Source organism: Heptranchias perlo, chromosome 19 (assembly GCF_035084215.1).
Source record: "Heptranchias perlo isolate sHepPer1 chromosome 19, sHepPer1.hap1, whole genome shotgun sequence".
Classification (NCBI taxonomy): Eukaryota; Metazoa; Chordata; class Chondrichthyes; order Hexanchiformes; family Hexanchidae; genus Heptranchias; species Heptranchias perlo.
This window is the reverse complement of record NC_090343.1, coordinates 13,114,179-13,127,820: the sequence shown is the minus strand read 5'-3', so window position 1 is coordinate 13,127,820 and position 13,642 is coordinate 13,114,179. Positions and strand designations below refer to the sequence as shown.

Below are 13,642 nucleotides of genomic sequence, written 5' to 3'. Positions count from 1 at the left end.
GTCAATGGCAAAGGACTGTTAAATAAAAACAGGAATTGCTGGTCCAAAGAAGACCAAGGTCCATCTAGTTCGCCTTCTAACATCCTGGTAGTTACATGATACAATGATATTGGAGTTGTTGACTAATCATAGCAATTAGCAAGTGATGCATTTTGGAAGGAAGAATGAGGAAGACAATATAAACTAAATGGTACAATTTTAAAAGAGGTGCAGGAACAGAGAGACCTGGGGGTTCACATAAAGATACCCTTGAAGGTGGCAGGACAAGTTGATAAGGCTGATTTAAAAAAAAGCATATGGGCTCCTTGGCTTTATAAATAGAGGCGTAGAATACAAAGCAAGGAACTTATGCTAAACCTTTATAAATCACTGGTTATGCCCCCAGCTGGAGTATTGTGTCCAATTCTGGACACCACACTTTAGGAAAGCTGACAAAGCCTTGGAGAGGGTGCAGAGGAGATTTACTAGAATGATACCAGGGATGAGGGATTTCAGTTATATGAAGAGACTACAGAAACGGGGATTGTTCTCCTTATAGCAGAGAAGGTTAAGGGGAGATTTAATAGAGGTGTTCAAAATCATGAAGGGTTTTGATAGAGTAAATAAGGTTTTTTAAGGCCCCTTCTTCTCTCTCTGACATAGAATTCAGGGGTGAGAAGGAGCTCAAGCAGGGAAAAGATTTTACTTATTACAACCTAGCCTCACTCTCCACTCAGACAGACCTTTGTTAGGACTCATCCCAATATGCCAGTTACCACTGGGAGAAAAAAAAACAACCTGTAGATATGTTGACCATTTCAGCAGAGTAAAATCTAGGCCATGGAACCTAAATGTAAAAATCTTAACATTCTGACAAAGTATTTGTTAAGGAGGAACTTCAAATTAAAACAAATGATTACCTGTATAAAAAAATGATTACCTGTAACTTCTCATTTTCGCATGAAGACTGGAGGCTTTATTCTGCACAGAATAAAGTTTTATTTGAACTCTCTAGGTTAAAAAATAGTTACAAAACAAACAAATTGAAACTGAAACATATTTTGCCTTATTATTAATGTTTCAGTAAATTGTAACTGAGTCGAGCTCTGGCTGCACTAAGTCAGGATAAACTTGATCCATGATCCCTGTCCCCAAGCAATGTGGTTCTATAATATCTGAACTCTTTGAATTGTGAAGTTAATTTACACCCTAAATATGTTTTCTATCATTTAGTATCTACAAGAAGGGATTTCTGTAATGTTATAAAAAGGGTCTCGCAAGGGTCACATTTTAATGTCAGTTCTATACTACGTCTGGAGAATCTGATACCAACCTCTGAGGCATCAAGCTCACAGGAACATTCAAAATCCGGCATCAACCGTGCCTAGCTGACATCTTTTTTTTAACTCAATGCCAAGTTCTTGAGAGCTGAGGTCAAACTGGGACTAACATTCAAATTCCTAGGTGAAATTCTCCAAGTGGTAATTATTATATAAGCGAATGAAAATATTGAAAAATAGTTTCAAGAAAAATGGATAAATTCTAACACAAATTCTTCTGCCTCGCAAAAATGCTACGATGGTATGATACTACACTAGTAGAGAGAGGGTTAACCTAACTATTTTACTTCTAAAGAATGTTCCTAAAGTCTACAGCCGCCTGTCGACACACCAATGACAAGCTCCACACTTATCCTACTCCAACACAGAATGAAAAAGAAAATATCTTTTTAATCCACTTCACTTTAGAATCACATTTTCTCCTGTCGTGCCTCCACAGGCAGCTCGGCCATTTTACAAAGATGAATTTTGGGCAACTTGCCTCGCTGGGAGCAGCCCGAAGGTTAAGTCCCGGGTTTGGGGGCGGTGTGTCGATCACGATACTGTGAAGTCGGGGGAGCACTCCGTTGTTTAAATTGTTTTTTAAAAACTAACCTTTTGGTGGAAGCCGCTGAAGAATCCGGAGCAGAGTAGGCCCGGCTCCTGCTCCCCTCCATGATGTCCAATTTCCTAGAAGGGGCCAAAAACAGGCATTAGGCCCTACATTTACATACGTGAGACAATGTGATGAAGTGCACTGGGCAACCAGAGTCTTTCACACCTTATAAAGGCATCATATCGCAGAGCTCAACTGTTTAAAAACACTGATATGACCACTAATAGCAAATAACAAACTGAAAAGCATTTTAAAATAATTTTTCTCACAAAAGTACCATTAGAGAAGGCTAGGTCCTTCATAACCTAAGCACATGGTTGCCAGAATATTCTCCATCTACAGCCTTTTCCAGTGACACCAGACATACAATAGACTCACTCTTATGTCTGTTGCTGTGCCTGTGACCATATGATAATGGACTGTGATGAGACCATCATAAATGAAAAGTGTACTACACTAAATTCCAGTGGATGGGGAGTGGAATAAAAATATATTTTAAAAATGGAGGAAAAAGACATTACCCCATGAATGTTAATCTGTGTAATTCATAGTTTGTGTAATGATTGCCCTGTGTATGTAATACCCTGTCACCATTTCCCTGAGTATTCAGTACTAGGTGTCAGCTATGGCTCAGTGGTAGCATTTTTGCCTCTGAGTCAGAAGGTTGTGGGTTCAAATCCCACTCCAGGGACTTCAGCACATAACCTAGACTGACATTTCAGGGGAGTGCTGCACTGTCAGAGATGTCGTCTTTTGGATGAGATGTTAAACAGAGGCCCCGTCTGCCCCCTTCAGGTGGACGTAAAAGATCCCACGGCACTATTTCGAAGGAGAGCAGGGGAGTTCTCCCGGTGTCCTGGCCAACATTTATCCCTCAATGAACATCATTGTAACAGATTATCTGTTCCCTAGCTCATTACTGTTTGTGGGACCTTGCAATGTGAGATTTGGCTGCCGCGTTTACCATATTACAACAGTGACCACACTTCAAAAGTGCTTAATTGGCTGTAAAGTGCTTTGGAATGTCCTGAGTTGGTGAAAGGCATTATATAAATGCAAGTTCGTTTTTTCTTTCTTTATGCATTACCCTGTTAGTATTGTTCAGTGCTTCACCTTATGTGAGTGTTGGTTACGTGTTACAATGGAAAGGTTACTTAATGAGAGCATTACTCTGTGTGTCAGACTATACATGTATTATCCTGTGTAATTGTAAGTCACATTGTACATGGATCAATTAATAGAATCGATTGATCGATATGATTTTTTTTTGCTAGCCAGAAACTATTTTATAAAATATCACTTAAAGAACCAAATAATTGTGTATTCACGTTTAAGCAACTCTCTAAAAGGCATGGCTAGAACTCACAGAAGTGGAGCTTAAATCTACTGTTTTCTTTCAACAGGACACACCCACAGCAGTGTCGCTTGGACTGCGAATGGAGGAAATGATTTTTAATTTGGCCGATACGCACCTATTCTTTAATGACTTAGAGGTAAGGAAGAACTATATTTGAACAAACCAGAACCATCATAGAATGCAGTGTCAGGGTTTCTGAAATTACCTGCATATTCATAACCGCCCAGCAAAAAGGTTCAGACATATCTGTCAATGACAACTAAACATTTCAAAATGACACTCATTTTATGCGGCTCATCAAGAGCAAATCCTGTATTTACATTTTTTTAAATCCCCTTTTCTTCTCATTTCTCCTGAAGGCACTGTCTCATTCTCGGATCTGGCTCCACGGGCACTGGCAGTCCTCCAGTGCTTCACTTAAGGACTATTCCCCATGTGCGAGCCTGAGAGAGAATGTTGGAAAGCTATTCGACCAAGTGGGGGGTGGGGAGGCAACATGGTTTGAGGTAGAAATTGGTCTTGGGCAATAGTGCAAAACAGGCAGTGATGCATCGGCTGCCTGTTACGCGCCCCGCCCGTTATACTCCCCACTCAATATACACCCCGCCCGTTATACTCCCCACTCAATATACACCCCGCCTGTTATACTCCCCACTCAATATACACCCCGCCCGTTATACTCCCCACTCAATATACACCCCGCCCGTTATAGTCCCCACTCAATATACACCCCGCCCGTTATACTCCCCACTCAATATACACCCCGCCCGTTATACTCCCCACTCAATATACACCCCGCCCGTTATACTCCCCACTCAATATACACCCCGCCCATTATACTCCCCACTCAATATACACCCCGCCCGTTACACTCCCCACTCAATATACACCCCGCCTGTTATACTCCCCACTCAATATACACCCCGCCCGTTATACTCCCCACTCAATATACACCCCGCCCGTTATACTCCCCACTCAATATACACCCCGCCTGTTATACTCCCCACTCAATATACACCCCGCCCGTTATACTCCCCACTCAATATACACCCCGCCCGTTATACTCCCCACTCAATATACACCCCGCCCGTTATACTCCCCACTCAATATACACCCCGCCCGTTATACTCCCCACTCAATATACACCCCGCCCGTTATACGCCCCACTCAATATACACCCCGCCCGTTATACTCCCCACTCAATATACACCCCGCCTGTTATACGCCCCGCTCGATATCCAGTTCAATTGACATTAATGGGCCTGAATATTGGGCGGGACATATAACAGGCTGCCAATGCGATGCCGGCAATTTTGTGCTATGGCCCAAGTCCAATTTACCCCTCTTAGTCTAATTCTATCCTTGACTACTTTCTGCACACCAGCACTTTCCATCAGGGGTCACCGGATGTGGTCAGGGCTGACAATCCTGGCTCATTTCTGCCCTCCTTTTCTCAGGGATGCTGAGACAAATTGCGGCACCCCGACTATTGCACCAGCTGTGATCCACACAGACCAGGCATCAAATCTGGGACTCCTCTGATTTGAATGGCTCAGTGACACACCATGTGACACATTTACCCATTGACCTGCATTCACTTTCAATGAATCATTGTTTTAGTTTTGCAGCTGTGTTGGTGAATTCGGTTATTTATACTTTTATGCATTTGTATGAATTAAATGTACTCTGTTCAATTAAATGCACTTATCCACGGACTAGATGGGTATATTTGTAACAGAGCTATGCTCCCTCGGACATATTTTAGAGTTTAAATAACATCAGGCATGTATATACAAAAAGATACAGGTAATCCAAACTCATTTCCTGTCTGTAATTTTTGAAAGAATTTCCTCACCAGGTAACATGATAACCCTCACATTTACTACACAATATATATCTGATAATATTCAACTCATATAATGTGACTGTAGAATGTTAATACTCAGGGTTCCTCTTCATGATTGTTGCACATACATGCATGTTTGTTTAGAACTACTGTTGTCCTATCAGATTGGTATAAACTCTTGAATTTTAGGCATCAAAGAAATAGAAATAGAAATAGAAACATTTTTGAGGGCAAATGTAAGAAAGAAAAAGGTTCAGGATTCCGAGTCATTTTAACAAGCAATTGTATTTGTTTAAATGAGAGCAATGAAGGGCCAATTTACATAAAGCAGGAGAGCACTAAGGTTAAAAAGAGGAACAGAGAAGACAAGGTAAATCAATGAGTAGTTGGCACTGAGTGTTCCAAGTTTTGGTTTCGAGGACCCGATGAATGCATTGAAAGGAAAAAATGAGAGAGGTAAAGAGTTCCACAGTTTGGGGGGAGTTGTCTTTTGGTGCATCAGCATGTTGTGTGGCAGCATTTAAGGATGCAGTTTACAAGATATAATAATCCTGCTGGATTGACAATTCATCCCACATTCTCCTATAGAGTGCATGGCACTAAGTTTACAAGAACCCTATAGGCATTTTAGAACAGGATATTCTATTTAGTAATTGTACAGCTCGGCTTTACTCTGTAATTTTAGGGAGAGTGCCATGAAGTCGATTGTTAAAGTCTTACATATCAGTGATTTGAATGATTTTTGTTTTTGCACAGTTAGAATTAGTAAATGTATACAGGTTACTCCTTCTGTAAGCCTGGAGAAAAGTAGCTTTAATAATAAAACACAGATCAGTGCTTTGCTGTGAATTTGGGAGAGGTTGTGTCTGACCTCTTAGCCCCTTAATTCAGATAATTAAGAACTCCATTTGCTAATGACACATCTGTATAGCCTTGGTGCAGTCAAGAGGAAAATATGTATTTGAGCTGAGAACAGAAGTGGCAATGAGACAGAGCAGCCAAACCTGATTACATGGGAGAAAAGACAGAGGGAAGGTCATGAAAATCAGATGGAGGAGCTTAATTGCCTCCCAAGCAGTGTTCAAGCCTCCTTTGCTAAGTACTTCTATGTGCTTTTGTAAATGTGGTCAATGCTTACATGAAGGGATTTAGTGTGATTGAAAGGCAACCTTTTCAGTGCAGAGCTGGCAATCTCATTCACTTAGAGTTTAACTTGTAGACGGTTATTTGCAGGAGGCACAGGTTAATTTCAAAGCCACCTGTTATGTCTACTGGTAAGGCTGCTGCAACAAGAGCACGCATAGGGCAACGAGAGGGCAGAAGGTGCACAACAAGAGTACATTCGGCTTTTCATCAACGTATAAACAGCCGGGCTCGTGAGATCCCGTCCTGCAAGAGTGAGGCACAAGAACACAGACCCAGCCCGTTCCACGCTCCCTGTCCATAGCAAATGTGACACCGCTATTCAAGAAAGGACGGAGAGAGCTAACAGGGAACTACAGACCAGTTAGCCTGACATCAGTGGTCGGGAAAATGCTGGAATCCATTATTAAGGAAGTAACAGGGCACTTAGAAAATCACAACATGGTTAGGCAGAGTCAACATTGTTTTATGAAAGGGAAATCGTGTTTAACAAATCTATTACAGTTTTTTGAGGATGTAACTAGTAGGGTAGATAAAGGGGAACCAGTGGATGTAGTATATTTGGATTTTCAAAAGGGATTCGATAAGTTGTCACACAAAAGGTTGTTACACAAGAGGGGTTAGGGGTAATATATTAGCATGGATAGAGGATTGGTTAACGGACAGAAAACAGAAAGTAGGAATAAACGGGTCATTTTCAGGTTGGCAGACTGTAACTAGTGGGGGTGCTGCAAGGATCAGTGCTTGGGCCTCAGCTATTTACACTCTATGTTAGCAACTTAGATGAAGGGACCGAGTGTAATGTATTCACGTTTGCTGATGATACAAAGCTAAGTGGGAAAGTAAGCTGTGAGGAGGACACAAAGAGTCTGCAAAGGGGATATAGGCAGGTTAAGTGAATGGGCAAGAAGGTGGCAGATGGAGTATAATGTGGGGAAATGTGAGGTTATTCACTTTGGTAGGAAGAATAGAAAAACAGAATATTTTTTAAATGGTGAGAAACTATTAAATGTTGGTGTTCAGAGAGATTTGAGTGTCCTTGTCCATGAAACACAGAAAGTTAACATGCAGGTACTGCAAGCAATTAGGAAGGCAAATGGTATGTTGGCCTTTATTACAAGGGGGTTGGAGTACAAAAGTAAGGAAGTCTTGCTACAATTGTACTGTGCTTTGGTGAGACTACACCTGGAGTACTGTGTTCAGTTTTGGTTTTCTTACCTAAGGAAGGATATTCTTGCCTTAGAGGTGACGCAATGAAAGTTCACTAGATTAATTCCTTGGTTGAGAGGGTTTTCCTATGAGGAAAGATTGAGTAGAATGGGCCTGTATTCTCTGGAGTTTAGAAAAATGAGAGGTGAACTCATTGCAATGAATAAAATTCTTAGAGGGCTTGACAGGGTAGATCCAGAGAGGCTGTTTCCCCTGGCTGGAGAGTCTAGAACTAGGGGGCATAGTCTCAGGATGAGACAATTTAGGACTGAGATGAGGAGGAATTTCTTCACTCAGAGGGTGGTGAATTTTTGGAATTCTCTACCCTGGAGGGCTGTGGATGCTCAGTTATTGAGTATATTCAAGACTGAAATCGATAGATTTTTGGACTCTAGGGGAATCAAGGGATATGGGGATCGGGCGGGAAAGTGGAGCTGAGGTCAAAGATCAGCCATGATCTTATTGAATGGCGGAGCAGGCTCCAGGGGCCATATGGCCTACTCCTGCTCCTATTTCTTATGTTCTTCTGTTCTTATATACGATTCTGAAACATTCAAGAGATAAGAGAGCAGATTTTCCTCTGCCTTGCCCCCAAACTGTACCCACAAAAATGGGTGCAATCCAGTGAAGAAATAAGCACTAATCTTTTTCCACTGTTCTGCATCTGAACAGTTCTACACCTGAACCTTCACTATGGCTTTTCTGGTATCTGCAATGGAAGAGAATGCAGCGTAAAACCATAGAAATATAAAATCTCACAGTGCAGAAGGAGGCCATTCAGCCCACCAGGTCTGTGCCAGCTCTTTGCTAGAGCAATCCAAAAGTAATCCCACTGCCCTACTTTCTCTCCTTAACTCTCGTATTACCCTCTACTTCAACGAAAATTCCATGCAAATGGATGTCAGATGGCTCTGCATATTTCCACTACCAATGACGGGTGCAATTGAAGGGTAAACTGGCCCAATAAGAGCTGGGTGCTACTGTTTGTTCAGGTACTTTCAGGCTCAAAGTGGCAGGCTGACATTGTCAATAAAGGGTTTTATCTTTTGGAATAAAAAAAATGTTTTTGCTGCTTCAGAATGCAACCAGTCTCAAACACTTGGTGATGGAGGTTTGAACCTTACCCCCTCCACACCCCACCCCCACAATTTGGCTTATTTGAAGGCAGCCAAAGAGAAACAATGACAAGCTTCCACGAAAGCAGCTGAAGAAATTCACTTAGTCCTCTTCTGAGCCACTTAAAACTGTTTCCCTATCGCAGAGCAAAAATCAATGGAAATGGAACTCGGGCAGTTTCTATAACGGGTGGCCGATCCGTTTTAACTCTGTGTGGCAAGATAAAAATTTACCCCCAGGAATAAGAAAGGGCCACTCAGACCCTCAAACTTTCTCTGATGTGGAGCCTGGACTCTGGATTTGCATTCTACGGACATTTCCAGCATCAACACAGTCTTGAGCCAAACCTGTTTAGCTCGGAATACAAAAGGCTCATTCTCAAATGATTCAATAAAATAAAGGCTACAAACTACCTCTTATCTGGACAATTACAAGGGAGGCAGCCAAAGATCAATCTGATAAGCATGATATATTTTCGACTTTGACTTCAGTTCATGGTCAGTTAAGTTTATGTTTTCAGTCCTTTTTCCCCAACCCACAATAACATATTAATCAAATCACTGTGCCAGTGGCAGTTAGAGACTATAACCTGCCTAACCAAGAAAACATTTCACAAAACTGAATAGGAGGGCTATTACTCTGTTTTTAAGTTAGTGGAAGATGCTGCAGATTCTCACTGCTATTTGCAAAAGTATTTAAACTGGCACAATTTCACTTTTCTAATTAAGTGAAACACAGTTGAGAGACTGAGCCTGCTGATTTTGAGCAACAGTGGCAGACATTGAAGGAGAAGCAGGCTGATCTCTGTGTTTTCATCTTGCGTTGTTCCAGAATAATTACTTGCACCAAATCATCACACCAGCTAATTACTTGCACCAAATCATCACACCAGCTATACTAGCGACTCACATCTCTCCTGTTTTTTATTTCCATTGAAATAATAGCAAAAAAGAAAATCCCTTCTGCCTTTAGGAGTGTAAGGAATCTTACAACACCAGGTTATAGTCCAACAGTTTTATTTGAAAATCACAAGCTTTCGGAGCTTACCTCCTTCGTCAGCCTTTAGGAGTGGAAAGATATGTTGTAAACTTTGCTTTTTTGTGCTTGGTTTAAGTATTTTTTAAAATAATATTCTTGTTTAAATAATCATTGGAAATGGGTGAAAGGAGTTATGAGCATAACATTATGCTCATAATGTAAGAAGCATACTCTCGCGCTAGAAAATATGAAACAATTCTTTGTCACCTAAGCTTACGATGAACTATCTAATTATATGGAAACCATTTCTAGGACCATAACACATATATATTTATAAATAAAGGGCCTCATTGGTATCATAGCCTTTATAAATGTCCTATTTATGTCTTCTGAAGTACAGGGCCAGCTGACTCACATATACGATCTGTTTATATTGAAAATAGGAAACATTGTGGCTTTGTGGCTGTTGGGTATTTCCACAAATAATCTTAAAAATGTTATTTTACAGAAATATCTTTTAGCTGTCCCAATAGCTCAGCGGTAAAGACTTCGGGCACAAAATTCCTTGTGTTGAGCGCACTTCTGATGCAGTGGGCAGATTCTGGAGGAGGACTAGGTTCTGCCAGCTCTCCTCTCCTTTTTAATTTATTTTGGGAAATTCCTTTGGGGGCGGGGCACTTACTGTGCCCGCCTTCTTTCTGTACTTGCGTCATTTAAAGGGATGGGACTGGCGGGGCGATGTCACCTGCCAAAAATCCCGCCAGTTCCACTTTTTATGTGGCTAACATTAAACACACCTGCATGATGCAAGCGTACCTACGATGCAAAGAAGGAAGTGGGGTTCTAATGCTGGTGACCTAATGGTTTCTTCCAGTTATTTCTGCTTTATTGTTGGAGTTTTTATTTCCCATAACATAAGCTCAGAGCAATTAGTACCTTGAATAAAGAGAATCAATCAGACTTAGGTGGTATAGATTTAACTGCGGAATATTATGGTAAATTCAGCAATTATACACTCCCTTCAGGGAGTCACGCTTGACAGGAGAATTGGTTCTACAATGTTATAATGTGTTAAGTGCGGAACTTACTCTATTGTCTATTCAAAAAGATAAGAGCAGCAATACATGGGAATTAAAATGTACCAGGTAGATCATGTACAGTACATTCCTACTGATACAGACATATTAAATCATATGTGAAAAAGTCTTTCAGGCTATTTATCTCAGCCCATTGTTTAAGTAAATTAAGTACTATATATTTTCTTCTTCCTTCTTCTGTGGTCCTGTGCAAACTTCCCTACACTTCCTGCACCCAAGCCATCGATGATCTATTCTAAAACTGTAAAATACTGTGAAATTTAGAAACCCTAGACAACGTCTGCAGTAGTTCCAAGTCTGAAGCAGTACTGCCGGCAGAAATAACCTTTGGAACAGTCTGCTACCTACTGCTGGATTGTCAGATCTTGTATTCAAAGGAACAGTGACTGTGCAGCCTATGCCTTTACCAGATTTATTGCAGGACAGGGACAGCAGTTTAGGATAAAGTAAGTGTTTTTTATTTTTCGTCTGCACTCCAAATCTTTATGTAATAAAGTTGTACAAGGTTTAAGACAAAAAAAAGCAAACATAAAAAACAGTCTCAAAAGGTAGCAATAAAGTAGTCTTACTTGCCAGTCTGAACTAGTGTCTCGGTCAATTTCTGTACAAGTCACTTAGTCAGTAACCTGATAGCGGCTGCTGATGGGTTCTGAGGTAGTGTCTCAGTTAATTTCATGGTATTTCATTAAGTCAGTAACGTGATAGCTACCAGTGTTGCACGTTCCTGTACTGAACAATCAGTAAAAAAAAAGAAAATGGAAAACACAGATCCCGAGCAAATACCAAACTGCTTAGACAGTTTGAACTGTGCCTTAATAGGAATTGGGTAGGCAGCATAGTACATCGTGCATAGTTAATCCACGGTATCCTTGGATTCAGCTGGGCAGTAGTCTCCACCACAAAAAGAGTATGTTGTGGTAAAAAGAAATTCACAAATTCTGGAAATAGGAAAGAAAAATATAAAAGCTGAAAATGTGCAACAGGTCAATTATCATCCATATTAAAAAAAGATAGGTTAATGTTTAGGGTCTAACCCTTCATCCGAACTCAATTGAAAAGTTAACCTGTCTTTCTGTCTTATAGATGATGATCAACCTGTTGTATATTTGCAACATTTTCTGTTTTTATTTATTTTATAAAATATGTTAACCTCTTCACATGAAAAAGTTTCCAAAAACATGCCCTGTTCAGCTAGAAACATCCTATAGATTCTGTTGCTCAGTCTGCAAACAGATCAGCATAATTTCCTAAAAGAGAGGAGGTAGCATACTGGAAGGCTTTGTACAATACATCTTTACAATTATATAATTTTCCCTTGGAGTACACACATGCCCTTGCAGCTTTTAAAATATCAAGTTGGAATATGCATCTGCACGCACTAGCAGTCTCTTTGTGGGGGGAGGTGGGAGACGATATATTTGTTGGTGATTCCTGAAGAATTGCTGCCCAATTGCGGTTGTTTGGCTTTTGCATGGGGGATATTCAAATTTTAGTACTGCTACAATCGGAAAAGCCCCAGCAAACGGTAGTCCAGAGCTCCGGCCTTTGAATATTGGGTTGATATCCAGTGGGGTAATCACGTCTGATGGGAATGGAGTGTTGCTCCCCTCCATCGCATCTAGCCAGTTCTCCTAGAAGGCAGTTGTGAGATAGGCTAAGGTCCTGTAAAAAGAGATTTTATTACAGAATCAATCCAGAGCACAATCTGCTGGATTTAAGAGCAGTGGAAGAAATAGGTCGTCTCACGCCACTAGGCATGGAAGAAAAGAAGACAATTGAAAAACCTGAAGGCAGATGATGCTGTAGCCTCCTGTCATTTGGAATGGTAGGACATAGATTTGGCTGAAAGGTACTTTTCCAAACTCAGCTGTGGCGTTAGAGAGAGGCGACGAGCGGCATTTTCCCACAAGAAGGAAGGATAGCAAGGGAATAATTGGTAATTGAATCATTGTGGGTCTCTCTCGTACATGTCTTAGCAATTAAGCATTGGAAGAGGCTTGGAATTGTGGTGTCTGCCTGTCCACCTGACCAAGGAGTGGTACATAATACAGGTAACTCAGAGAGGAAGAAATCAATATAGGTTGGAGGATTCAATAAAAAAATTAAAAAGTAGAATTTAAGAATTGTAGAGAGCTTTTCTTAATTCAAAATACCCAACGAAAAGAATCCTTTTAAACTATTATTTTTAATCTGGCACGATCAATAGTTTCATCAAAGGTAAATCAATTCAACCTACATTGAAATTCTTTCTTTCTGGAAAATGGTTTCCTCAGAAACAGTTACAAAAATAGCAGAGTGTGTAGCAGAATTCCTATGGGAATAACTGGAGTATGCAACAGTGTTCCTTTGGGAGTAACAGCACAGCATGTCAGAGTGCTCATATGGGAATAGAAAAATTGCACACAAATAATTATACTTTCCTACTGCAAGGAATAATGAGCGACATTTCGGGGTTAAAAAGATATGTAGTCTTACAGCCAGTGCCCACTTAGCATTTTTGTGGTTTTATCTTCCAATCTCAATACAAAGCCTTTCCAACCTGCCTTACAGAAAAGGTGCAGGATAAGAAGCTAGCTATCTGCTGTTGGCAGAACTTCTCCCCACTTCAGGCCAATTTTGAAGCAGTTGCCTGACAAAGAAAATCTTTCAGAATCATATTTCCACTGGAAATCATGTTCAGCCATTTAAAGGGACAATGTACCAGCTGTGTAGACATCAGTCTCCACAATATAATGAGTGATGTATTGATGTCATTGAAACAATTACGATGGGCATAATAAAGTCCTAAACTTTAAAAAAGGAAGATTTTTTTTAAAATTGCATTGAAAACATCTGAACTGAAGGAAGTGTCTGTCTCAGCAAAATAATTACAAGCAACAAAAATAGTAGAATTTGTATTTCTGGAGTCGGCTCTTGCCAGTTCTTTCACAAACTTGGTCGAAAACAAATCCTCTAATGCAACCAGAAAATCCCTTTAACACT

At 40.6% G+C, this 13,642-nt stretch overlaps 1 protein-coding gene and 1 long non-coding RNA gene across 5 annotated transcripts in view; one reads left to right on the top strand and one right to left on the bottom strand.

The window, feature by feature from the left end:
- Window positions 1-11,566, bottom strand: part of LOC137335169 (uncharacterized) — a 202,937-nt gene extending 191,371 nt beyond the window's left edge. The window contains exons 1-2 of the long non-coding RNA XR_010966352.1: window positions 11,230-11,566; window positions 1,914-1,988 (exon numbers count right to left, since the gene is read on the bottom strand). This is a non-coding gene — a long non-coding RNA (uncharacterized lncRNA). The remainder of the gene's footprint in view (window positions 1-1,913; window positions 1,989-11,229) is intronic.
- The window catches only part of LOC137335168 (eyes absent homolog 1-like), a 213,686-nt gene that overhangs the window by 183,085 nt on the left and 16,959 nt on the right, over window positions 1-13,642 (top strand). For all 4 annotated transcript variants that reach the window (XM_068000348.1, XM_068000346.1, XM_068000344.1 and 1 more), the window contains exon 11: window positions 3,318-3,407. In XM_068000348.1, coding sequence (XP_067856449.1) covers window positions 3,318-3,407 — 90 coding nt within the window. The remainder of the gene's footprint in view (window positions 1-3,317; window positions 3,408-13,642) is intronic.